Source organism: Nestor notabilis, unplaced genomic scaffold (assembly GCF_000696875.1).
Source record: "Nestor notabilis isolate BGI_N333 unplaced genomic scaffold, ASM69687v1 scaffold30610, whole genome shotgun sequence".
Classification (NCBI taxonomy): domain Eukaryota; kingdom Metazoa; phylum Chordata; class Aves; order Psittaciformes; family Psittacidae; genus Nestor; species Nestor notabilis.
The window spans coordinates 11,348-36,403 of NW_009913106.1; the positions used below are offsets into that span (position 1 = coordinate 11,348).

At 36.4% G+C, this 25,056-nt stretch overlaps 1 protein-coding gene across 1 annotated transcript; it reads right to left on the reverse strand.

The window, feature by feature from the left end:
- Positions 1–1,499: 1,499 nt before the first annotated feature.
- Positions 1,500–25,056, reverse strand: MPP5 (membrane protein, palmitoylated 5 (MAGUK p55 subfamily member 5)). The gene is made up of 13 exons (XM_010022735.1): positions 24,547–25,056; positions 18,690–18,898; positions 12,349–12,426; positions 11,467–11,613; positions 10,670–10,831; positions 9,028–9,105; positions 7,937–8,120; positions 6,841–6,912; positions 6,311–6,382; positions 5,436–5,603; positions 4,661–4,863; positions 3,151–3,261; positions 1,500–2,110 (listed from the first exon to the last, which is right to left on the reverse strand). Exons 1-13 carry the CDS (start codon positions 24,911–24,913, stop codon positions 1,934–1,936), a joined length of 2,028 nt encoding a protein of 675 aa, XP_010021037.1. The 5' UTR covers positions 24,914–25,056; the 3' UTR covers positions 1,500–1,933.

Sequence of the window (25,056 nt, forward strand, 5' to 3'; positions counted from 1 at the left end):
AACCGAGAATATGCCTGCAATGTGAGGCAAAAGCTGTTACTCTGAATATCCAGCCCTTGGGCCAACAGCTAGCACATTGTTATATCTAACACTGCATTGAACTAAAGATATTAAAGTTTCCAATCCCTTCTCTTTCTGAAGGGTCATTACTTATCCCCACTAATTGCTTAATTGCGTTTCAGCCCTAAATACTAATTAAACCAGCAATAATTTTGCTTTCTAACAAGACAGGAATGCACTCTATACTTCCATTTTTCAATACAAAAATGTACTGAATGTTAGTTCAGTAAGTAGGATAGTAATCTGACAATTTCTTTGTATCTGCTGTATACTTTCAGCTGTTTAATTGTGGGTCTGAATTTGTTCCACTTTTGAGGAAAGAATATACGCAAGACAGAATGGAAAAAATCAACTACTTTTTCATCCTTCAACATTAGTCAGGAGTGAACTACACATTGACGTAACTCCAGTGTTTTACCTGTAGGAACAAAGAAGAACTATGGCTAAAATTAAGAGACATTCACAGTCAAGGTTCTCTGTGCTATCCAAAACCAGAACAGCTGAGATACTATTCAGTTAGCTTCAGCGATGGAACAGCCCTACTGCAGATGCACAGACTTAGTAGCTAAACCTTCACAGCTCAGAATCAACTGAGGATGCAAAGATGTTCTGATCTGCTTTGCAGAACACACTAGGATATAGGCAGACCTCACCTTTTGTTCACTTGTTTCAAGTTTTTTTGTTTTAACCATTAATAATATTCCCCTTTCTTGTGACTTCTCAGTGAATTACCAGTGTTTTACTCATGCTTTCACTGCAGTACTGAGCAAATGCAGGACAATATGTTGGCTAGTGAATTATAAGTCATTTATAACAGAGTAGCTACATTCAGCTATTTTAATTCCAGTTAGTCATGCATTAGACCAACAGCCACAAAATGAACCACTTGCAGAGATTAAAAACCCCCACTATCTTCCAATGTTCAGCATATCAGTTTATTTTAGTCAGTATTCTGTTATAAAACACGAGAACTTAAGTTGACTTTTAAGCAGCATGTCTTATAACTATATTTCACAAAAATATAACCTTTGCCTTTCTAAATACCTCTATTTGTTCAAAACAGTGGCTCCAAACAGTCAATATGTTTTAAAGATAAGTCCATAAAAATATCACATCTAAAAGATCAACATAATATTAATCTTTCGATCTAAAATTAATGTGCAGTCAAATCTGATTTACAAAGTCTGACTAAAAAGACACACGGATTGAAGTATTTACATTATACACATTCGCCAATTACAGTGCTATAAGAAAATGGAATGTTTGATAACTAAAATACTAACTAAAGCCTCACAGGGCAGCTCCAGAGCAGAGCGGCACCGTTATTCTGTGTATTTTTTGAACAGGAGAGATTTCTCATTAATAGTAATGTTTTTCATGTGTAGATTACTCCTCTGCCCAATGATCTGTAGAATTATGCTCCTGAACTACCATCATGTCCCACGAAGTCATTAAGTTAAGTGTTAAATAACATTCATATTTATAACTATGTGACAGCATGGACTGTATATACACACACACAAACACACTTAAAATCTTTGATTTCTTAACAGTGATTCTAGGTAAAAAAAGGTAGATTTATGTATAAAAGTAGTTGCTAGAAAATATCTATCTAAAGCTTTAGAATTTAGTACTGTCAAGGTCTCCATTTCTACACCACAGAGAAAAGAAACTTGGACGATCTTTAGATCAGCTAAACCAGCTCACAAGCTGATCAGTGTATTTTTTTCAGTAATACGCAATTTCACTGGCAAAAGATGCAGCCACTGAGGTCTGGAGCTCACATATGTGTACACTAGAACTGGGCAGCCCTACACATGATCTCCTTGGAAAGATTACTAGACCGAAGGCCATCTGTCCCTTGGAATTGCTCTCATCGTAGCCAGGTAGAGGGCACCCACTGGGGTTCTGTGTCAAGTTTGTTTATTAACCGAAGTAACTCTTGATATGCTTTATCAAGATCAGAATTCACAATTGCTGTATCAAAGTAGTGCCCATTGTTCTGTTCCATCTCCCTTGTCTTCTCTATGATTTCTCTCAGCTCTTCTGGCTGCAATCAAAAATGGAGAATTAGCATATGTCAGTAAGCCTCTCCCCCACAACAGAGTAGGGCAAGGTAACAACTCAGAAAACACTTTTACACGAATTTTCATGGTATTGCTATCAGCTATTGCAAAGTTTGCAACAACATTGAACCATCACACATATCTGCATCCAGGCAATACATCACCCTTGCATCAAACAAGGAGAGCAGAACAACACAGCCATAGAACATGATTCCTGACCAACAGTTCTATCAGGAATCCCTTAGCGTTAGGCTGGAAAGACTGTTCTTCCTCAGTACAAACTGCATTATATTCAACTAGTACTTTGGTGGCAAAGTGCTCTCACCAACCACCATAGGGCAGATTTCAGCTAAAAAGCTCAAGATCAACATATTTCATTATTGTAGCAATAAGTACTTTGTATCTCAAAAGATGATAAGGATGTTTTTTGAGCTTCAGATGTTCTGGTTTAACCCGTGGGTTTCAATTCCATTCCACAGAACTAACTCCTCAACTAAATTAGCTGAATTGGTTAAGTTGAGATGGCTCTGGCTGAAACATGAAAAGTGATTCCACAGGATCAAGCATTAAAATAACTTAATCTGAAGAGTTTTGGAGTACATTTTCAAGCAAATGCTTTTCCAAGTTCATGTGAGTTCTTAAAATAAAAAGAATAATCACGTGCTCCCTAGAATACTCTCAGGTTTACTTGAAGACAAATTTGGGGTTTCCACAATTTGAAATAAAGGGTTCTATTTTTGTACCCGAATACACGGACCACACTGAGACACTGTGCCCCAGGATTACTGAATTAGCAGTGGATTCCCTTGCCTCATAATTGTCGTTACACTAGGCAAAAGCATCACTAAGCCCTTCCCTTAGTATGGTCTGTCTACTAACCCAGAGCACACACATTTCACCTACACTGCTTCCCCATACATTTTCAGTACCGTTACCATCTCCCAATTTCAAATAAATTGTGAGAATTTAGCAAAACCATCTGTAACAAAAAGCCAACATGGTTTCAGAAATGTAAACGCATTACCTTTGGGTTTTTCCCTTCTTTGGCCAATAAAGCACGTAATCTCTCTTGTGAAGGTGGTGCAACAAATATAATATATGGCTTCAAGTCAGAATTACGTAGTGTCTTCAGTGACTGCAGAAATAGAATTTATTTAATATTTAACAGTTCCATCCATGAAAAGGTCATTTAATGATGCACTATTCACACCTATAATTGAAAATATACGCTTCAAACACAATGACAATTGCACAACATATTAACAGCAGTATAATTAACCTTAACAGTATTATCATCACCACTCAAGAGTTCAGTCAGCATTTCCTGCAAAATTGATATTCCACCATTTTTCAGCTTCATGGAACTGAAACATTTACTTTTGTTCATGAATATTCTTCGTATGTAAACTGAAGAAACATATCTTTTGGTATCCAAAGGAAAAAAAGTCACCTACATTGAAGTAAGTTTCCTTACAATGCTAAGGAATAGTACCCGCTTTGAACAGAGACAAGATTCTTTAAATACTGCAGTTTAATATTTTCTGTTTTGAAAACTGAAATACAAAGTATCAGATACACTACTACTGTATGCTTAGAGTTTTGGGGTTTTTTTGCAGGTTGCATTGTTATTAAGAGACAGGAAATAAAGAACCCAACTGTAGTTTGATTTTTTTCAAAAGGCTCTTTGTATATGTCTCAGGACAAACAACTTGTCTCTGAGATAGATTTTTATAACCACATAATTAGATCCATTTTCAAAAAGTGTTCTGAATTACATTGCTTCGAAATACCTATGAGCTGAGCTTGTGAAGTACCAGAGAGTCCCAACTGGTGATGGCTAATTATCGCTTCAATACTAGCAGACTTTACTGGTGTGTCTGAGTTTTAGGTCATCTTGTTGCTGCATCTACAACAGTAATAGACCTTATACATACTGTATGTATTAGAAAATGTGCAGTGTTCCAGTACTTTGCCCCTTCCCGCGTTTGACTAGATTTCCAAGTTGAGGTCTATATGCATAGTTTCTCTCTTCTTTCTCCATAATCAACAGCTCACAGTTAAAGAGCTTTTCAATATTGCTGATGTGATGTACTTTAATCCTGTGTGTTACGGAACTGCATAAATATTCCCCGAATGCAGTTTCCAAGTATAATCCCAAATAACTTCCTCTCGATCTTCAAAAACGTCAGAGCTCACAGAATAACCGGAAGACTGAGACACACAAATCCTATTTCAAATAATTTTTCAATTCAGATAGTTCTCACCAGTTTTCAGTACCTGGACACCAAGGTCTGTACTACCTTTAGCCAATCATCTTTAGGTAAGATGATGTGTGCATTTTCAAACAAGAAACAAGAAGGTTGTGTTCATGACACACTAAATAGAGCCAACTGAATACCACTGAAAGAAAATTTGGAATAAATGTGAAAATGGACCTTGAGAAGACACTAATTGTATATAAAACAAATACAGCTCTCTAGATTCTCACAGTAGCTTCTACAATTAAAACACAACAGGCAACACCTTTGCCATACCTGCGTATGAAGATTCAAAAGGCATATCTTGCCAGAGTTGATTACTTGCCGCACAGAGTCTATGCTAGTACCATAGAGGTTCTTTTCAAACTCTCCATATTCAATGAACTTCCCTGCAGCTATGTCACTCTCAAATGCCTGTCGAGAAATGAAATGGTAGTCCCTGCCAGCTGCTTCAGTCTCTCGCCTGCTCCGAGTAGTATCTACAAACAAGAGTGATAAAAAAAGGTATCAGTGATACCACACCTGCAGAATTGGAGAAATAAGTGTTTCTTTTAGGAGACATATTGCTAAGAAAAAAAAAAAAAAAACCCAGAGGAAAAAAAGCATGATATAAGTTGTTTGTAACAAATTAGACTGCTGTTTGTAAACCTAATTTAGGGTACATAAGACATTAAAACTATAAAATTCACTGGAATGTAAGTCATTTGGGAAGGCAATAAAACCACCTAGATTTAAATTTATGCAGGAGATGTAGATTAAAAGTTCTTTGACCAATGCAGCAGTTTCTTTTTAAACTTCTGTAATTCACTCAAATTTTATTCAAAATGAAATATATGTATATCTTATAATGCCTCTATAATACTGTGCTGGGACACCAGATATGCACTGACTTACCAAAGCTACTTTTTGCCACAAAAGATATAACTTTATCATTTGTCCCTTATCCAAGAGCTGCTCAAACCCCGAGACCCCAATTACCATTTTCAACGCAGAAGGATGTGCCTGCAGACAATGTTTAAAATAAGCAACCATATCTGCCCGTCAAACTTACGGGGAACTGCAGAGGCAAAGCGATCCACTTCGTTATTCATAAGTCTCTGCCGCAATTCATTCTGGCCACAATTCTGAGGGCCAATCAGGACAATAGGCCGCTTCCTATTTGCTGGTTGATGATACAGTGACATTTCCTCATAGGTCAAAATTTCCTCATTGTCATAATCTTGACAGAGAAACAATAAAATAGTCACAACATACTTTACTGCTAACTGCATGTATTGTCTGTCATGTAGTATCAAGTTTCAGGCAGCTCCTGACACTCTGCCCAGCATCTGAGAGTCCCCAGAGCACCAGAACCCCAAAGATCATCATTTCCCCAGTAAGATGAGGATTTCCTTCCCCCCCCCCCCCCCCACAAGAAAATCTGCTTCCACTTACTACTGACCTAAGTAGTAGCACAAACTTGGGAAACTTTCTCACCAAGGATAAGTTTCTAGTACAAGAATAACACTTTATGCCCAATAACAACAAAAACCATCATCCCAATCCCAAAGTACTGTTGTAAGAATGTAGTATAAGTAGCCTACAAACTCTCTGTGGAAGAAGTTTCCATTTCCTAATTATGCAGAGTGAGGTGATATTACAAAACCATAATAAAATGGTTCATCATTGTAAAATTATGAGTGCTTCCATGCCAAAAAAGCTATCTGGTTTTTTTTTTTCCATCTAGTCTTTATTAAAGACTAAATGACCATACAAATCCTGCCACCTCTTACATCTTTCACTAAATGCTATTACAAACCTGCACAGAACATTATCAGGCAGTATTTCTAACATTTCCTGAATTTCAGCATTCTTTCCACAAGGTTGTTTGTAGAATCTTTTACAGTTGCTTCTAAGGGCAGACACTGCACGAAAGATGTTACTTACCATCATTTTTATTTGCATTGTACAAAACCTTTTTCCGTTTCTTTTTGTTTTTCTTCGCACACCAGAGTTTTCCTAACCAAAATAAAAATCATCACAATCCAATACCTGTACAGTAAAAAGCTTCCTATCCCACCCACTATCTGGATCTTTAAAGCGAAGTTTTGAAAAGGCATTACATTCTTTAGTTCATTACAGCAGTTTGGTGTGTATTAAGCAAAAGTTACATGCCAAGAACTTCAAATGAGTCACGGCAGATAAAATTCTTTAAGAAAAAAGGGGCTTTCCAAATTCCCCCGCATCATTCTAACTACATCACACATAGTTACGAAATACATGCAATTTATACAACAAAGTGCTAAATTCAGACCTGTATTTACATGAAGAATTTCAAAGAATCATCCCACTTGTATTACAAAAAACGGAAGAATTTTCTGCAACTCCACAATGCCGAGGTTCCAGATACCACTAATTAGCACCTCCAGATTTTTTATTTTTATTTTTTTTTTTCCTTAGAAAGCATGATATCCAACCTGATTTTTCTGGCTCCTTGTCTTCTTCTATGGTTTGCTTCATAGCTTCTCTTTGTTGCTGAAAACTTTTTCCTTAACACATTAAAGTACAAAAGCAGTTAACATTTAGAAACCATTTCCATACTTTTTTGTAACGACTTATTCATTTTTTCCTAAACTTTTACATAAGAGAAATTTAACAAGAAACTAAAATTGCTGCAAAGCTTGTTTGTTGCTATGAAAATATATTAAGACAGACTTGCAGAGCAATAGTACCATTCCAGACAGTTTTACCTGGAAAATTGAAACTACTGGAAAGACTACATTTCACACTACGATGACATGGTTTTCCAATTATTTTTGTATGTTAACTGTGTTCTATTTATACGAAGTCTTTGAACTTCAGCTTGAAAAAGATTAGCCTATATTTAAATTTGTGTTCCTCTCAGCTTACTTGTCATAAAGTAACAGTATGATATTCTATAGAATTTGAAAAGTCTTCTGCTCACTGTGTTTAACAGATCAGCAGATCTTTAATGGAGTATAATGCTGTACATATTTCCATGTAAAAGCAACATACTGACTTCAGGGTCTGAAAACCCCATTATTCAAAGGCCCCCAAGAGTTAGAAAGGAATCATGTAACTGAATTTAACTGAAACTCTTTGCTAAGTGAAAACATGCAGAAAAGTTACTACAAAAAACCATACATTTTTTCAATTAGCCTACTTGATATACCAAGAAACCTAGCAACTGCTCTCAACTTCAGAGAACAAGGCACGCTAAAAAAAATCACACGTTTATGCGGCAGCCAGCAGGGGGAACTCTGAACCCACAGCGACCCCAAGGTGGAGGAGTAAAGGAAGAGGAAAGTAGCTCTCAAAAGGTGAACTGCAAAGGAAGTGTTAGCTTTACTCTGCATTTAACGTCTATACATAGAGATGCCTTAAAAGGTCAGCATTCTAAGTAAGTGAATTACATAACTAACAGTAGGCTCTGTTGCAAAAGGTTCAGAGTCACAGATACTTAAAGGGTATAAAAGTCTTTGAGAACTGTAATGTTGCTCCTATGGCTATGGGAACAACTGGCAGTCAGACTTTTTCTAGAGATCTATTTACCAGGGATAAGGCCTGCCAATGGCTGGTTGTCTTCATCACCATCTCTGTAAGCCTGCCACCAGTTTGGATCTTCTTGGCTGATCACATGGAGTATATCTCCTTTCTGAAAAGACAGTCCTAACTCTCGGCAAGGGACGTAGGGGTCATCAGAGGGATCATAGTCAAAATGTGCTTTCACGTGTATCTGTGAGAGACCAAATGTAAAACAGAAAACAAACCACCTTGTGACTTCCAAAGAATTACACCCCATCTTCCTGTGCTTGCAGTAGAGCTCTGACATACAAAAACTCTAAGATTCTATAAAATGGAAACTTCATCTGGGGCACAGGAAATAGTGGAATGGAATCATTACATGGGTTAGCAATGGAAAAGACACAGTTTTGCTAGGTAGGAGTTGAAGGCCTGAATTTAGTTCTTGTTATTTCTAAGTCTATACAATTTCCTCATCATTTTAGGAGGCAAAACCCCCGAGTTACTTATTTAAGTTCTTTGCATTCAAGAAGTATGAGAGATACTTTGATTTGTTTAAATACCTAATAAATACACAGACTGAAACCCATTTGCTGGGCTTCAGGTGAAGTTTCACTTGTAAAATATTTTACTTTGTCACCAACTATTAATGTTTTTGTTTGGCTGTCATACAATTGGTATGTTTTTTCTTCAAACTGTTAATGCTGTGTCAAGAAAAGTATGTTAGCTAAAAAGATAATGAACAAAGTTTACACTATACAAGCTTTTCCTCCTAAAGCATATTTGCAAGTCCCATAAACCCTTTTTTATATACATGAAAATAAAGAAATTGGGAATTTTGAAATAGAATTTCAGAAGCACAGACAGTTCTACTTTTATGATTTCTTACTATTTTAGAAACTGAGTTAGTATCATATTAAGAGTTTCAGCTTACCAAAAATCATTTTCAACACTTAATTCAGGTGTTAGTCTGGTAACAATTAAACCAATTTAAATGATTAATTTTGGTTTTGTTCCACAATGTAAACGACTTACAGAAGAACTTTCTACACATTACTGGTAAAACAAGGTGTGATACCTTGCTCAAAACCAAGCTCAAAAACTTACGTAGAGCTACTTACAACTGTCTCCTTTGCAGGAGGTGGCTTGCTCTGCTGACTGGGAATCAATACAAAGGTCAGAGTACCATGCATGTCAGCCTGAAACAGGAAAAAAAAACAAAACAAACCAAACAACAAAACTCTTCATATACAGTATCAAAATATGGCTTCAGGTTAAGAATTAGTAATGTATTTTAGTAAATGCTCCAAAAATTCCCATAAAAGGCAGTTCCTAACAGCGTATCATCTACCCCTTAACTGTTTTAAAAGACAAAAAGCACAGATACAGATGCAGTGAAACAATGACAGGCTAGAAAGCCAAATGCCGGTATTCACATCTTCAAAGCCTAGCATTCTTGATAATACATAAACTATTTCTATTTGAAATGGAGCAGCTGCAATTCTGTCAAGCAGCGATTTAGGAGAAATGGAGGATAATATTCTCTTGTTCAAAAATACCAACAAGTCAGATCTATGTTGGGAAGAAAAAAATTTTTAAAGATTATTAGTTTTCTAAAATTACTGAAATGGAACAGTGTTTTCAAATCTAAAAATTTCTACTATGTTAACTAACATACTCAAATCCTGCAACTGTAAAATGCTTAAAATACTCTGCATTTACTAGTTCCTCATTAATTTCTTGCCTGTTGTTTTGACTAGCTGCTTTTGAACTGATGTATAATTGTGCCATGAATGCTAGAAGTGTAATAAAGACAAAAATGCCTATGTTGGTAAACTGCTAAACAAAAGGGTTTTTATCACGAGGGTAAGAAGTCTAGTGATGTAAAGATCCCGTGTTACACAATTCATGGTGGGTTAAGTCCGGCCGCCAACTAAGCATCCACCAGCTCCTCACTCAATCCCCTTTCCCCAGCAGGATGGGGAAGAGAATTGGAAGACTGAAGGCAAGGACAACTTCATGGCTCAAGGTAAGGACAGTTTAATAAGTGAAGGCAAAACACCCCAACCCAACAAGTGATGCAACAGCAACCACTCACCACCCAGTTTTTATTGCTCAGCACCGTATTATATGGCAGGATATATCACTGTGGTTGTTCTAGGTCAGCTGTCCCAGCTGTGTGTCCCCTCCCAACCTCTTGCTCATCCCCAGCCTACTTGCATACAGGGCATAGAAAGAGAATCAGAGAAGGCCTTGACACCATGCAAGCACTGCTCAGAAATAGCTAAGAACATTGGTGATTTATCAACACTGTGTCAGTCCAAAGTCAGCCTAAACCACAGCACATATAAACTGCTATGAAGAAAATCCCCTCTATCCCAGCCAGACACTACCACAATCATACAGCCACACGTTTATTAATTACAGGCTCAACCAGAGACAAAGAAGAAAAATCATGGCTTTTCAGAGCTAAACAAAGTTTTTCTTATAAATCATTAAAAGCAAGTGTCCACATGATAGCTTGACTGTTCCACCCTTGTAGGTTTCATTTTTGCACATAACTGCCATCATTCTTATTAATATCATACTATGCATCAGAAAGAAAACTTGAAATGGCCATTCACATATAAACACTATTTCTCAGAATTAAAATACTTTCAAGTTAATGCTAAATAGGCGTACAAATGACAAGCAGACCCAGCAAGCTTCAGTCTTATGAAAGCAGTATTTTTTTTCAAGGAAAACAAGAAGCGTCCAACTCACCAACAAGTCAAAAACTTCATTAACATCTTTTCCACGAATCTCAATGCCATTAATTTCCAGAACTTCATCCCCTTCATGTAGCAGCCCACTCTTCTCTGCAGCACCTCCTTTCACTATTCGACTAATGATAACAGAATCCATTTCATTGCGAACAGTAGCTCCCTGTGTAGTAGCAACACATTCCAAATTTATTACATATATGAAACTCAAAGCCATCTATTGTATATATTCCAAGCCAGGGGAGAAAAGAAACTATGTTGAAAGAGAATTCAAGTAACAGCTCAGATGCATACACCCAGTGCTCCAATTAAAAAAACCCCACTGCTTTATTTCTTCAAGCTGCACTGAAGACTGAGAGTTGAATTACACCACAGCGTAAGATTCATGATTTTAGAAATGTATTCCTAAGTAAACACTTATGTGAGAAATGCAAAATAGAAGACAAGTAGCTCAAAAAACTCAAACAACAACAACAAAAAACACCTCCAACCATCGTTGGCACAAATATAAAAGCTCCCCTGCAGCAAAGTTTGGGACAGTGACTTCCGTCAAGGAGTCCTTTCCAAACCCAAGTTAACAGAAATCAGACAGATTTTAAATTGTAGCATGGCTCCTGTTGTATGAAGATATACACAAGTTTACCATCTATTGACTATTTCTCATTTTGGAGGGAGGGGGAGTGTTTACAGGTTAAACATCACCTCCACATTCAAATTCAAAGCTTTCATAGCAATCTGCAGAGGACAAAAAAGCTTATTACCTCCTTTACATATAACAGAGTGAGTACCAGTACTTACCAAAGGAATATCCCGAGCTTTCTCAATGCGAACTATTTTAACTGTCTCCCCTCCATAAACACCAACATTCTCATAAATTTTTTCATCTGTCACAGGGTCTGGTTGCATTTCTTGTTCTGCAACCTTATCATGAGCCAGTAAAAGTGCCTAGTGTTAAACAAAATCAGCTCAGAGAAAATGTCACACTTTACACAAAATTAAAAATTCAAACTTAACACAAAATAGTAGAGTTTGATGAAGTTCTGCAATTTGAATAGTCTTTGCAGGTTACAGAACATTGCAAACTGACTCAAAAAATAATCTACAGAGCTATGTAGCACCTAATGCTTTCCAAAACTTTCCTTTCAGATTGTAAAAGAATAAAAAAATAAATTGCACGCACAGATATGTACTTACTGCTTCTCCTTCCTAAAAAAGCAGACATTGGTTTACTCTGTGTGTGAATTAGGATACAGACATAAGAAGTTACTGCAGTGAAAGCTACTCATGGATTTACATCATCACCACAGGACAAAACTCCCTTTATGCACCCTATGCTAAGCACGAAACAGTTGTCAAAAAAACCCAGAGATAAGCAAGGCAGCTCATGTGTTGCTCTGACCTTAGTGATCCACTGCTACATCATTTATGTGCAAATTACCCTGTAATACATGAGAATGTAGCAAGGGCTGAATACATTCATGCACTATACTTGATTAGAAGTTTCCATTACTTGCTGGGAACTGGAAGCTTCTCCTCCTAGTACTGAGATCTGCACAGAGTTGAAGAACAAAAACCCATCCTTGCCCAGTCAGCACAAAGCAATTGCAAAACCAAAGAAGTTACACTGAAAACCACATCGCGAAATACTTCCATTAAATTAGACGTTTCATTTTATTTTACCTGCACGTGAGGGGCATTCAGCAAAGCATTAAGCTCCTGCCCATCCTTATGGTGACTGGGTTTCAAAACACTTTGTACCTGAAAAGAAATCAAGTAATAAAGCTCTTAATCTCTCCAATTATATATCAATCCTTCCTCCCCTATTCAAGCACAAATCCTCCTAGCTGCAATTATTCTTTTCACTGAAAGAAAAGTATATCCATGTAGTAGTTACACTGGTTGACTAAACTTAATCTGGTACACATTAGGGAAACATGTGATGAGACCACAGGACAACTGCAGCACATCTTGCCTCAGTAATTATCTACCAAATCTAACCTGGTATCCAGTGTATCATGCATATTTGTCAATACCAGAAACTGGCAATGAACTCGGCAAACAGAAAGATGCACACACAAAAAAAATAAACTCTAATAAGGAACACGATAGTGAAATCCCTCATGATGAAGTCTATTAAGTATTCATAGGCTGGGTCTTTTAAAATGGACTAATTTCTCATTAATGTAACTATCCTTCCTTTTCCTTAAAAGCAGGTGGCTTATCTTACCCAAACTATTTCCACCAACAGGAAGGACAAAGATTCCAAGACAGATTTTGCAATGCATCCTGGAGTCCCTGCCTCAAAGTGTACAAGTGAAAACTTTAAAAGATCCCAGAAAACCAGGTTTCTTGGCTCGTTCCAAAATAATACCCATTAACACAAGGGCAGCTTTTGCTCAAGCAGCCTCAGGTGTGAAAAAAGGTTTTCCTTCTTGTTCAGTTACCAAACGTCCCTTGCCATCATCTCTCGCAAGTAGACTGATACGCTTACAGAGAAACCCAGGAGCACGGAAGTCCCTCTTAGCTGAAGATGAGGCCAAGGAAGATAATTCTCATAGTCATTATCCTCTGGTCTAATCTGACCAAACGCATGCAAGTCCAAAAGCATAGATGAATCCAGAGACATCAAGAGTAAATTATACACACCAGAGCAGCAGCTTTCAGTGGTATGGAAAAGATTTTTTCCAAGAGCTTTTTAGTCTTAAGGATGATTTCATTCTTTGATGAATGACATCAAAGACTCAAGAAACCACATCTTCCAAAGTGAAAATAATTACGCTTTTTGTGTGTTCTAATAATACCTAAAGGTCTGAAGAACCTCTATCTTAGAAGCAATTATCTATAGAAATGCTAACAACTCTTGGATGCTACCAGATGACAGTAATGAAAGCCATAAAGATAACTTTAAATCCCAGCAGAAGCCATCAAGTTAACTGTTCCCATGGAGCAAGACCCTTATGCTGCCAAGCAAACAGTGTCACAAGGAATAAGTTCCTATGCTTGGCAATAAACCTGGCACAATCTCCAAAAGCCTTCCTTTTGACATCCCTAGAACATTCCTCCTGGTGAACAAATCTAGTATAGCTTACAACAGTCAAACAAGAAGCCAGATTTATTTTTTTATTTAAAACTAATTTCTTAACCATAGAGAACAGAAAGAATTCAGCTTCATAGAGGCCTAACTTCAAGCCATACCTCTGAATTGGCCAGGAAGCTATTATCCCTGGGCTTAGCCTGAATTTTGCCATATAGCAGACAGAGCACTGTAAAGGATACATTTCACTAACAAATATTCGTCTGTGTTGAAAGAAGAGATTCTTCTATGCAAAAGACTTTCTCATAGAGGTTTATTTTCAGTCTCTAACTTTCAAGTGACTGTCAGTTCCTTTCTAGAAGAAGCTACAACAAGATTTTAAAACCTTATTTATCCCATCCCAGTGACCTTTTTACGAGAAAACCTATTTAGAAAACAACTTAGAAGTCCTGCAAGGAAGACATCTTTTGAATGCAAGGTCAGATACTGGGGATTTGACAGAGGAAAAGAAAGCAATCAGGCTCAACCAGTCATTCTGTGTGTATTGAATATCTTTTAATCAAGTTGAATTTCTGCTTTGAATAATTTGATTATTCAAACTTTAATAGCATCCTTCCTCCTCTAAGAGAAAGGTGCATTTATTATTTGTTTATTTAATGAAGCTCTAGGAAAGCATCAGGTTGCTATATACACCACTTACTACACCAGTTTCGCTGCATGTCAGATTCCTTTGTAACTTGTTTTACTGAATTCCACAGTTTTATCAAAGAAATTTGAATACAGGCTGTCACTCCAGAAGTGACACACTACAGATAATATAGCAATCCATATTACATGTGTAGCAATAATAGTATTTTCTTAACTCTTCAGCCTACATCTTATTGTTAATTTTGTTAACTTTATTTCAAGCAACTCCCCAAAAGCTATCAATTTGGTTTCACTTATACATACCACAATGTGGAGGCACATACTGAAATGATAGTAAATACTCAGAATTTAACCACACCTGCAAAATGCTTTATTGTTCACTCTCAGGTGAGCAGGTCTGTCAGAGAGACTATACATGCACATTCTAGTGCACTTATACCAGAAGTGACAAGCTTCCAGTGCATCCTCTCAAAGTCCTGATATTGTTTAATTGCATGCACTTGCTGAAGTGAACAGTATCAAGTTTGAAACCTTCAGAAACATAGCCTATATAATTTCAGCCTTTTAAGTATATTTAACAGCAAGAACATCTTCACGGTATTAGATATGTGCTGTTACAGGCCAAAAATTACAAACTGTCTTGAATGATGCATCCAGTCACTGAATCATAGAATGTTTCGGACTGGAAAAGACCTTAAGATCATCCAGTTCCAACCTTCCTGCCATGGGCAGGGATGCCTCACACTAGACCAAGTTGCTCAAGGCCCCATCCAGCCTGGCCTTGAACACTGCCAGGGATGGAGCTCTCACAGCTTCCCTGGGCAACCTGTTCCAGTGCCTCATCACCATCGCAGTAAAGAATGTCTTCCTTCTATTTAACCTAAATCTCCCCTGTTTGAGTCTTACAATGTCAAGATTCAGACCATGGTCCCATAATCCTTGCCCCCATCTTGGTCCATTTTAAATGGACTTAAAAATCAATTTAATTACACTTGATGTTTCCTGGCTATTTTTATTTAAGGCTTGGAGTACACCACATTACATGAAGATTAGCTTTCTAAAATAAATTCCTTAAGCTCTGGTGCTTCATTCCACCTTTTAAAGTCAATTAAAGTTTCTTTTTAAAAGAAAGAAAAATCTTGAACTATTGGTGGCTGGTTATCAGAGTCCCTGGGAAAAGTTAACTGTACCAGTACACTACTAGTTCTAAGAATTTTCTAAAGGAGACTAGAAAATAAAAACGCACCATTCTACTCTCCTGACTGTTAATGGTAAAAAATCCAAAATCAAAAAAGTTTTCACAACACACTGTTGATAAGACTTCGTTTTACAAAAGCAATTAATTAAAGAGTAAATGAAAACAGATTTTTTAAATTAACTTCAGTATGAATAATTCTCCCAAACACACTTCCAAAACTGTAGTTTAATTAAATATTAATATTTACCATTAAAAAAAAAGAGAATGTTCCATGTTGCAATATGAAATTATGTTGCAAACTGTCTTTTCTTGTTAGAGCTACAGAAGCATGAGCTCTATACCAGATCCTCTTCCACACCATAAAGCCTCAAATAAAACACGTCTGTAGTTTAAATTAGGACATGCACTCCAATGAGTTATACACTATCACTGATGACCTGTGCACTGAAATATGCACACTAGATTACTTGCCATTTAAAATTCATGTTATGCATGTATCTGCTATTTTTCTTTCTTGTAATGCCTTGTGGCTTTTATCATCAAGATGTTATCAGTATCTTAAGCCCAGGCATTTGCAAGTCTTTCCTAAAACACCCTGAAGTAAATAAAAAAACAATTTTCTGGGGGAGCTTCCCATGCCTGTGTTTAGGGATGGAAAAGCAAGACATAATCGAAAATGACAGAACAAGAAAAAATCTGGGCATGCAAGACAGGTATTTCGACAGGGTGAAAAAACAAAATCAAACCAAACCCAAAAATCACCAAACTCAACTTTTCCTAAAGCAAAAATTATTTCTTCCCATACTGCTACCATAACAAATACAGTAGCCTTTCCAAAAGGAATGAAAGATCTCAAAAAAACAGGCATAATCACAAGCATCTTGTATTCAGGATGTACCAGGAAGTAAAGAGTGATGTGAATGGAGGCTTCAAAGTGTACTTCTTCAGACACTTCCATCAGTCAGAAATATTTGCCCTGAATTTCCATCTTGATTGTTTCAGGATGCTATTTAACATATTGCAAAATACAGATCGCTTAAATACACCCAAAGCTGAATCACTGAGAAACTAGATTACATCTGAGAATGGGAACAGACATATGCAATATATTGAGTTTTCAGGAATTCAAGGCTGGAAAAGACAAAGATGGGAGATGAAAATCAAAACGAGTGTGGTAATATATTTGCCTTTCACATAGTAGTCTCTCTCCTGGGTGATAACAAAATTAATTTTAGATTAAAGAAATGTTTTCTTTATGCTTAACCTTCTTCATGGATTGCTAAGAAACATGAAAATGGCTTTACAGCACTCTCTGATTTTAGTATTTACCAAATCACCTGGAAAAGAGAGGAATGTGTTGGTAAGGTGAGGGGTAAGGAAGATGGGGAGGAATATGAAGGTTTGAAAACAGACGTAGAGTTTTCCTAGGCATATTTTCTTAGAAACTTCTATTAGGCAGCAAATAAAAGGGTCTCATATCCATGAAGGGGAAAAAACAGCTTTCTTAAGAAATAAATCGGTAACTTCCTATATTATAAATGAAGATTCGAAAAACTCTGGCTTGTATCTGAATGGAATCACAAGCAAGACTTGTGTAAAGTGGGTGTTTAGGGAAGTAGTTTACAATCAGAAGTTAATTGAAAAGGTTCCTTCAGGCTCACAGACATCACAACAGCCTACTGAGGATCCTATAGCAGCCTACAGCCTGATAAAAAGCCAGAGGAAAGCTCATATGCAAAATACTCCCACCTCATTTTGGCACAGTCTTGATGACAAACCTAAACAGGAAAATCCTGAGCTGCAATTTAGTCAGCACACTGCACCTTCAGATAATATTTAAGTTATGTCTCTCATGAATCAGTAATTTCTTCTGTAAAAGAAGTTCAAGCTTGCTACAATGCTGTTTTCCTTGACTTACAAGGTTAAGGCCTAGGAAAAGGAAGGAGAGTGGAAAGAGCTGTTGAAAAAAAAAATTGCTTCAGGCAGAAAGAAACCAGAAGAAAAAAAAAAAAAAGAAAACCCAACTTGCTGCCATACTGAAATTGGAGTGATGTGAGTGATGTACCTTTGTGTAACTGGAGAATAGCTATGTACTGATGCAGGTACTCCAACTGGTGTACCAGAGCCCATTTTTGAATGGCTAAGTTTGGTTCATGGGGTGCTAAATGCAAGAGCATTTACCCAACTTCTGAGTCTGCTCTGCTGAACACTGCAGTGCTATGCTTGCACTGACACTGGTATTCAAGCTATAGCAAGTTTAAACTTTAAACATACTAACAAATGTATATCCAAATAAGGTAGAGCTACACTTCAATATATACGTGCACCAGGCCATAGAAAATGAAGATAAAGCTCTTGAGCAACCCCTCAGAGTGTCTTGGCTGCTTCCAGCCACATGCAAAAACTCATTCTGTTCACAGCAACACTGTATCTAAGGAGTTTTCTGTAAATTACTACTAATGCTTATAAAAAAGCAGGTATACAGGTATTGCCCATCTATACTGAAGTCAGTAAGCATCAAAGAAAGTAGTTAATCTGGCTGAAATTGTAAAAGATTAAAAATCTTGCCCAAGTAAATTTCTAAAACTATATTTTAATAATTTTTAAAAGACACATCATCTTATGAGAGAGCTGTCATCTGTCGGATGAAATTTAAGTGTAATCTGACCAGCACAGCAGTAATTAAAACATTGAGAGGAAATATTACGGGATCTGTTGCTCACTTCAAAGAAGTATGCTTGTTTCAAGTATGGTTGTGTTTTCAGAGATGCCTCCCAATTTAAGAACCATGGCTCAGCTCAGAGGAAAGTCAGAGAGCTGCAATTCAACTCCTGAATAGTTGGAATAAAGAATACTAAAAGTAAATGAGTTAGATTTTCATAACCACTCCCTTTTCCTATGTTTAAACATAGTATCTTTTCTGTTGCATATCTATCAATGCTAAAAAGGGAGTTTGTATCCCCAAAATATTGTTCTGGTTACTGTTTGGAAATCTGGAAAAACTGGATACAGCAATCAGTGACTATTATAAACCCTTTCATATTCACCATTCAGTAATTCAGACAAGCTTGACAGGTACATATTTCAACAACAGCTATGATTATAGGTTTCAGATCTATCAGAGACGCATACGGTACATACCTCTTGTGCTAGTTCTTGTGCGCTGGAGATGAGAGGATACGGAGGGCTGGCTTTGTTCATGTGTACTGTAACAGCATTGTGTATCTTAAATGCATTCTGAAAATCAGTATTTTGAACAAGCTGTAAAATGAGAGAGATATCTTCTTGGCTCTGAGGGTCTACCAAAACATGCTGGATATGCTTAAGAGAAGTTAACAGTTCTTCCACTTCTAGGTAGGAAATAACAAAATACAAATAAGATATGAGTTAACAAGATTCATAATTAATCAATGCTTATATAAAGATTTTTACAATGAGGTTTTTTTGCTGTTCATTTTTTTAATCAGCAACAACATATGCAAGTTCACCCTGACTTCTATTAGCAGAACATACCTGAATGAAAAAAATTAAAGACCACAAAGTTGGTAAAAGGAGAAATAAAAAAGCTGATACTGTTTAAATTCCTATTGCAGGAACAATTCTTCTCTGAAAGAAATCACTAATACATAAAAGATCCAATAATTTCAGCTCATGTATAGCTAAATGTCAAAGAGGGACAACTTTGACACATGAAAATAACTCCTTTGCTAAACTAATCTTGATGCACTGAACATTCAGTTATTTTCATAGAATCATAGAACATACGGGTTGGAAGGGACCTTCAGAGGTCATCTAGTCCAAAGAGTTATTTTGATACATTATTCCACTTATATCTGCCATGGTAGCTATCTCAACTAAATATTGCTTAGTCATAGAACGAGTGTTTGATAATTAACCAAATCCAATTTTTGACCATAAAATTATGCTCAGTCTTGGCACATTAAAATAAAAAGGTAAGGATGAAAAAAATGCCAATTGTCAGAGTTCTGAGAGTCATCTGCACCAGAAGAAAGTCCATACCTTTTACCTACAAGATCAGGAGTTCTATTTAGACCATAAAATATTTTAATGGATTTTAATAACCAGTTTCTACATGTTTGCAGAATATTACACATGTACTAAGTTCTTGAGCTTCAAGAACTAATCTGATACTTTATGGGTGCTTTTTAAAGACTGTCAAATTAAGGGTGGTTTTGAACCAATCAGAATTTCTGCAAAGTATGTCACTTTCCAATATCAAGTACTGAGAAACTACCTAATATGAGGAATTTGAATCATACCTACAATGTGAATAAACCCAGGCAAGAAATCCTCAAGCAGACCAAAAAACCAGCGGATGTTTTGAGCCTGAAATAATGTATGCATTCTCACACATTATCTGACAAAATCTTTTCAGCCACAAGAGGCTGGTCAGCTATCTTCTGTTTTAACAAATTTGAGTAAGCTAGAATTTTGATCCTGATAGTTTCTAAAAATGAACAACAAACAAAAACCCAAATTTTAAAACTGTGAGTTGATACTGAGGTCAATCTCCCTTACTGGTATCAAAGTATCAGCTTTGAGAACTTCTAAGATTTAGGAACCTTCATTATGAGCCAACTAAATGACATTAAAATAGGAATGCTATCAAGGCATCATCTAAGTTGCACTTTTTACTTGAAAATTCACAGTAGGTCACTAATCACCAATTACTAACCTGGCTATATTCTGTGAGAAATTTCCTTTACCTAGTTTTAACCTCAAATTCACCAGTACTCTGAACACAATGCTAGACTCCAAGTCGAGCACAAGATTAAAACAGTTGATAAATGGGCACATGAAAACTATAATTCCTAATAAATTACACATTTCAATCAAGTTTAATGGTTTTCATTTTGGACAAAGCACACCTACATACATGTTTTCAATTCTGAGTTTGCAAGTCAGTCTTCTGTATAATAAAATGAAGCAAACTATACAGAGCTACTACTCTTATACTGTACTATCTGCAGGACAATAAACAAACCAAACCCAACCCTTCCAGAACCATTCCACACATGCCAAAAACAGCCTACCCACCAAAGGTCAAAGGCTTCTCCCTGTAACGACCAAGGAAACAAAGTGCAGTAGTACAAAAGCTGCATGGAAAGCTCAGATACCGGCTGTGCAGGATATTCCACAGGTGAAATCCAGTACAGCTCACAACACTAATTAAGGCAGCCAATGTCTCACTACAGGACTGTATACATAATATACTGCCTATCACACAGAAGGAAATGCCATTTGGGGAGAAGGCTGAAGAACACTCTACAAGCAAGAATATTTGCTAAATAGGACATAGTCAGCTGGCAAAATTCTGATCTAGTGGAGTATGCATGTTACCAAAGCACCTCAGCAACTGATTCTCCCAAGTCAGAGGAAATGCACTTTTTCTAGCATTAAATATATTAAAAAAAAAAAAAAAAAAAAGAAAGTGTAAACCAGTCAGATATTATTGTGAAGTTCCTACTGATACCTGCCCAGTTCAACACACCAACTCAAAATTCAGCTACTTGTTACTGTTACTAGATTCAAAAAACAGCGAGGCATTAGACAAGAACCTCACCTCTTCTAACTCTTCCTATGCATAAACCATTTTATTCCATTATTTTTGAATTGTCTATTCCCCCTTATATATCAGAGGATTCAAATATATATACCATATGTACACACACAACTCTCAAACATATTCCATAAGATAAAAACATACAGACATTTTATTCTGCATAAAAAGATGTCCTAATCCTAGATGCCTCTACATATCCTTGTTTCAGCACTTTACTATTTCTTTCTGTGTCGTACTTTCTTACAAACTACCACAGTACTCTCCTCCCTGTACAATTCCTTTCTATACTGAATCTTTCTCTGTGCTGGATGCAAAAGCCCTATACCAAATTACATGTCTCTCCATGGAACAAAAAAATACCTCCCCATCACAGTTCTAAAAGAGAAATAATGCTTGAAAGGAGTAAAACATTCCCCAAAAGCTAGCAATCCATTGCCTAGCCACTTGTTTAACAAAAATAACCCGCATACGCATCTGGCTAGCTCTCTCTAGGTTCCTGCTTCTGAATTCTCAATCACAGATTAGATTTGGTTGCAAGTTTTTTGCTCTGGTAGTCTTAAAAAAAAAAAAAAAAAAAATAAAAAAAATCCAAGCAACAAAGACTTGATCTCTAGACATTTCCTATTGCAAAGGTTGCCTTGAGGAAAAAAGATCAGTAAAAGACTAATGTCTGCATTTACTCACAGAAAAAAGTCAGGGTTCTTTGGCAGAACAAGTCCAGTTTTTAATCGCAGATCAATTAGCAATCAAGTATGTTTTTTTTATAAGTCTTCTTTTACAAACAGTGTTGCAGCCTTTTTTCCATTAGGCTACGAAATGGCTGGAATGTGACCGAGCACTGTGTGATATGCACATTAATCAAAAGACTGCAAGGCAAAAATATGCAACTGCAGGGGAGGACTCATGGCCACAGCCTAACATGTTAGATTAGAAAAAGAAGAAAATAAAATAGCTGCTATTTATCACCTTAAACAAAAAGTTATGAACAGCAAACTTATTATATAATTGAGTTTATTATATGTCAGCACCAAGATCTTAATTCCCAAGCTTTTTCACAGATCCCTAGAGTACTCTATGTGCTGGTATTAGCACACTAATACCCCACATATTACTTGAATCACAGGGCTAAATATTGTTTTACCCAAAACTATTTCTGAAATTTTATTTATAGCATATTTATAAATAAGTTTTGCCCAAGGTATTAAAAAACCAACCAACCAAACAAAAAAACCCAAAAACCAAACAAATAGGCACATTTTCCTCTAAAACCCCCATTTTACTGTAGCCACAAAAGGTTTAAAGGGTCAGTTACTCATTTAACTAAATTAGCTGAACAGATTGTAGCAAACAAAAACTTTTCTGCATTTTATAGAAGCATACTGCTATGAAAAAGCCATATACTTACATGCACATGTTTTAAGTGCACATCAACTTATTTCCATTAAGACAGCTGTCTAAATCATATACTGCTTCAATAACAAACATGCTCTTTAAAATTGTTTTGATTGTGTCCTGTTTTATAAATACAATCCAATCTGCTTAATCTAGTCTGCCTTTTTTTTTTTTTTAAGATGAAAAGATTAAAGACTTTGCAAAGATCTGCTACATTAGACATTGGAACTTATGAAACATTTTCAAAACTAAAAATACAGACAATCATGTCAATATTCTTATTTTAAACATATATCTTCAGAAGAGGCTCTATCGATTAACTAACGCACACACACAAAAACCCAAACCACAAAAAAGCAAAACTAAAGTCAGTATATTTTAAAGAAGGCTGAATAAGGATAGTTTAACATCTCTATAATTCACTAGCACTTGCCAAGGTGTATTAAGGTTCTCCTAATAAAGGTTAGAGATTTGTGAAAGCGAATAAGTAATCTCATCTGGAATGGAAGATGAGATTAGAAAGTCAAGAGTAGCACAGGTGAAAAACTCAGTATAACCAAACAGACAAACTGAAAAACTACACACTAGCCATTCGGTTTTGGACAAAGTCAGGGGCTAGCAAGTTTCTTGGAAAACAAAAAGTTGTATATGTAAACGTACAAAGAATCTGGCCTCTACGGTTCAGGTATCCAATAAAAAAAAGCAGAAATATTAACAGACTCAAATCCTCTCTATGAAACTGTATTTTTGTAAGTGTGCATGCATGGATATATGCTCATAAGGCAACATCCCTGGCCCCGATACTAAGCAGGGACAGCTTTCAGAATTAAAAAAAAAAATTCTTCTGAAATTCAGCATTGGTGTCAGATGTTAGTATGGTTAATCCAGAAACTGGAAAAAGGACTTGCTTAAAAGTAGAGGAAAATTTTGGAAGAGGTAAAGTTACTGCAGAAGAACTTCGTTAAATTTTAAATTATGACTCAGTTTTTGACAGCTCTGATGACTGAACAGAAATTCTGAACAGATTACGTAAATTAAGAGATTCACAGCATTTCATTTATGACATATTTTGCAACTCAACATCACAGTTGAGTATAACCAAAGCACCACTCTTAACAGAAGTTCTTAACTATTATAAACCCTCTTCCCGAATCTTATGTCTACCTGATCCAAACTGTTACTATAATTCTGTCTGGCAAGGAAACAGCAGTAGTATGTTTGCATGCCTGTCAACATTATGTCATGACTTCTCTGATTGCAATAGATGCCTATGACATCCTAATTCAGCTCCCTGGTGCATATATGGATATATCATGATTTAGTCTAATTATATCTCCAAAGTTCTTTGCCTTTCACTTCTACTGTTTGACATCAATCTTTGCATCTTCTGTTTTGTGTTCCCTCTAAGAAGAGAATTTCACAATCAAGTATCTAACAATGACAGCTATGAAGCAAACAACTTCTGAATCTCTCTCTTTAAAAATTACTAACATCACATTTTCATCAATGTCCAAGTGTTAAGGTAAGCAGATTTTCACTATTGATACCAATACTTAAAGAGTGTAAATTATATTAGGTGAAAAATTGGTAACACAAGACAGTCAGATGAAACCCCAAGAGTGTTTCTCTGAAATATTAAAAACTCTTGCGCTTTGATTTCACATGACGGTAAGTGTTTATTCATTGCTTATTCTGGTCTGTGCTTCATCATACATAATAAAATCGTGTATTACTTGCATGGTTTTCCCCAGCCTAAAAACAATGGAGACATAACACTGAATTAGTTATCTACAGAAGTCCCCAAATGAATCTGTTTTGAAAAGCTACTTACTGAGGCACATAGCCTGATGCTTGACCAAATACATAAATAAATCCCCAAAGCAACCCAAATCCAAAAACCAGAAGACATTAAATCTGCATAGGAAGAATTAGCTAAATTGGGTTTTCAGTGGCCTAAAAGAACATCAGTATCGTATTGACTAATTATTTTCCCTATTAGCCATTTCACTGCAATTTACCTACCTAGTGTCTTCACAGTATAATGAGGACTCTCCAAAACAATTCCTTCTTCTGTGTCAAATATTGGATTATCTATTCCAGTTTTAGGAGGAATTTGTGCTAGTTTCTTTAGCCTCATGGAAGCAGTAAGGTCCAGTTCTTGTTTCTTTCCCTCTTCTTCCCTTCTTCGCCTTATGTCCTCCTGTTGCTGACGAATTCGCTCGAGTTGAGCGCTCCTCCGCATGGGCATCATCCTGGAGCCCAAATCCCCAGGGCAATCAACCCCCATTTCTCTGTGCTTCTGAGGTTCCTCAGGAGATGCAAGATCCACATTTTTTGCTTCACTGTCAGAATCTTCTGTGATATGTCCATTCATATGAGAAGTTGTCATGATTGTTTTTAATTATTCTTATTCTCTTCAAACAGAAATGCTGCTATTAGGCCAGTTTTTGTTATGATGCTGCATAAAATCCATTATAACTTCAAAAATATTTCCCTTCCATCACAAGACAGTTGAAGAAACATCTAGGAGGA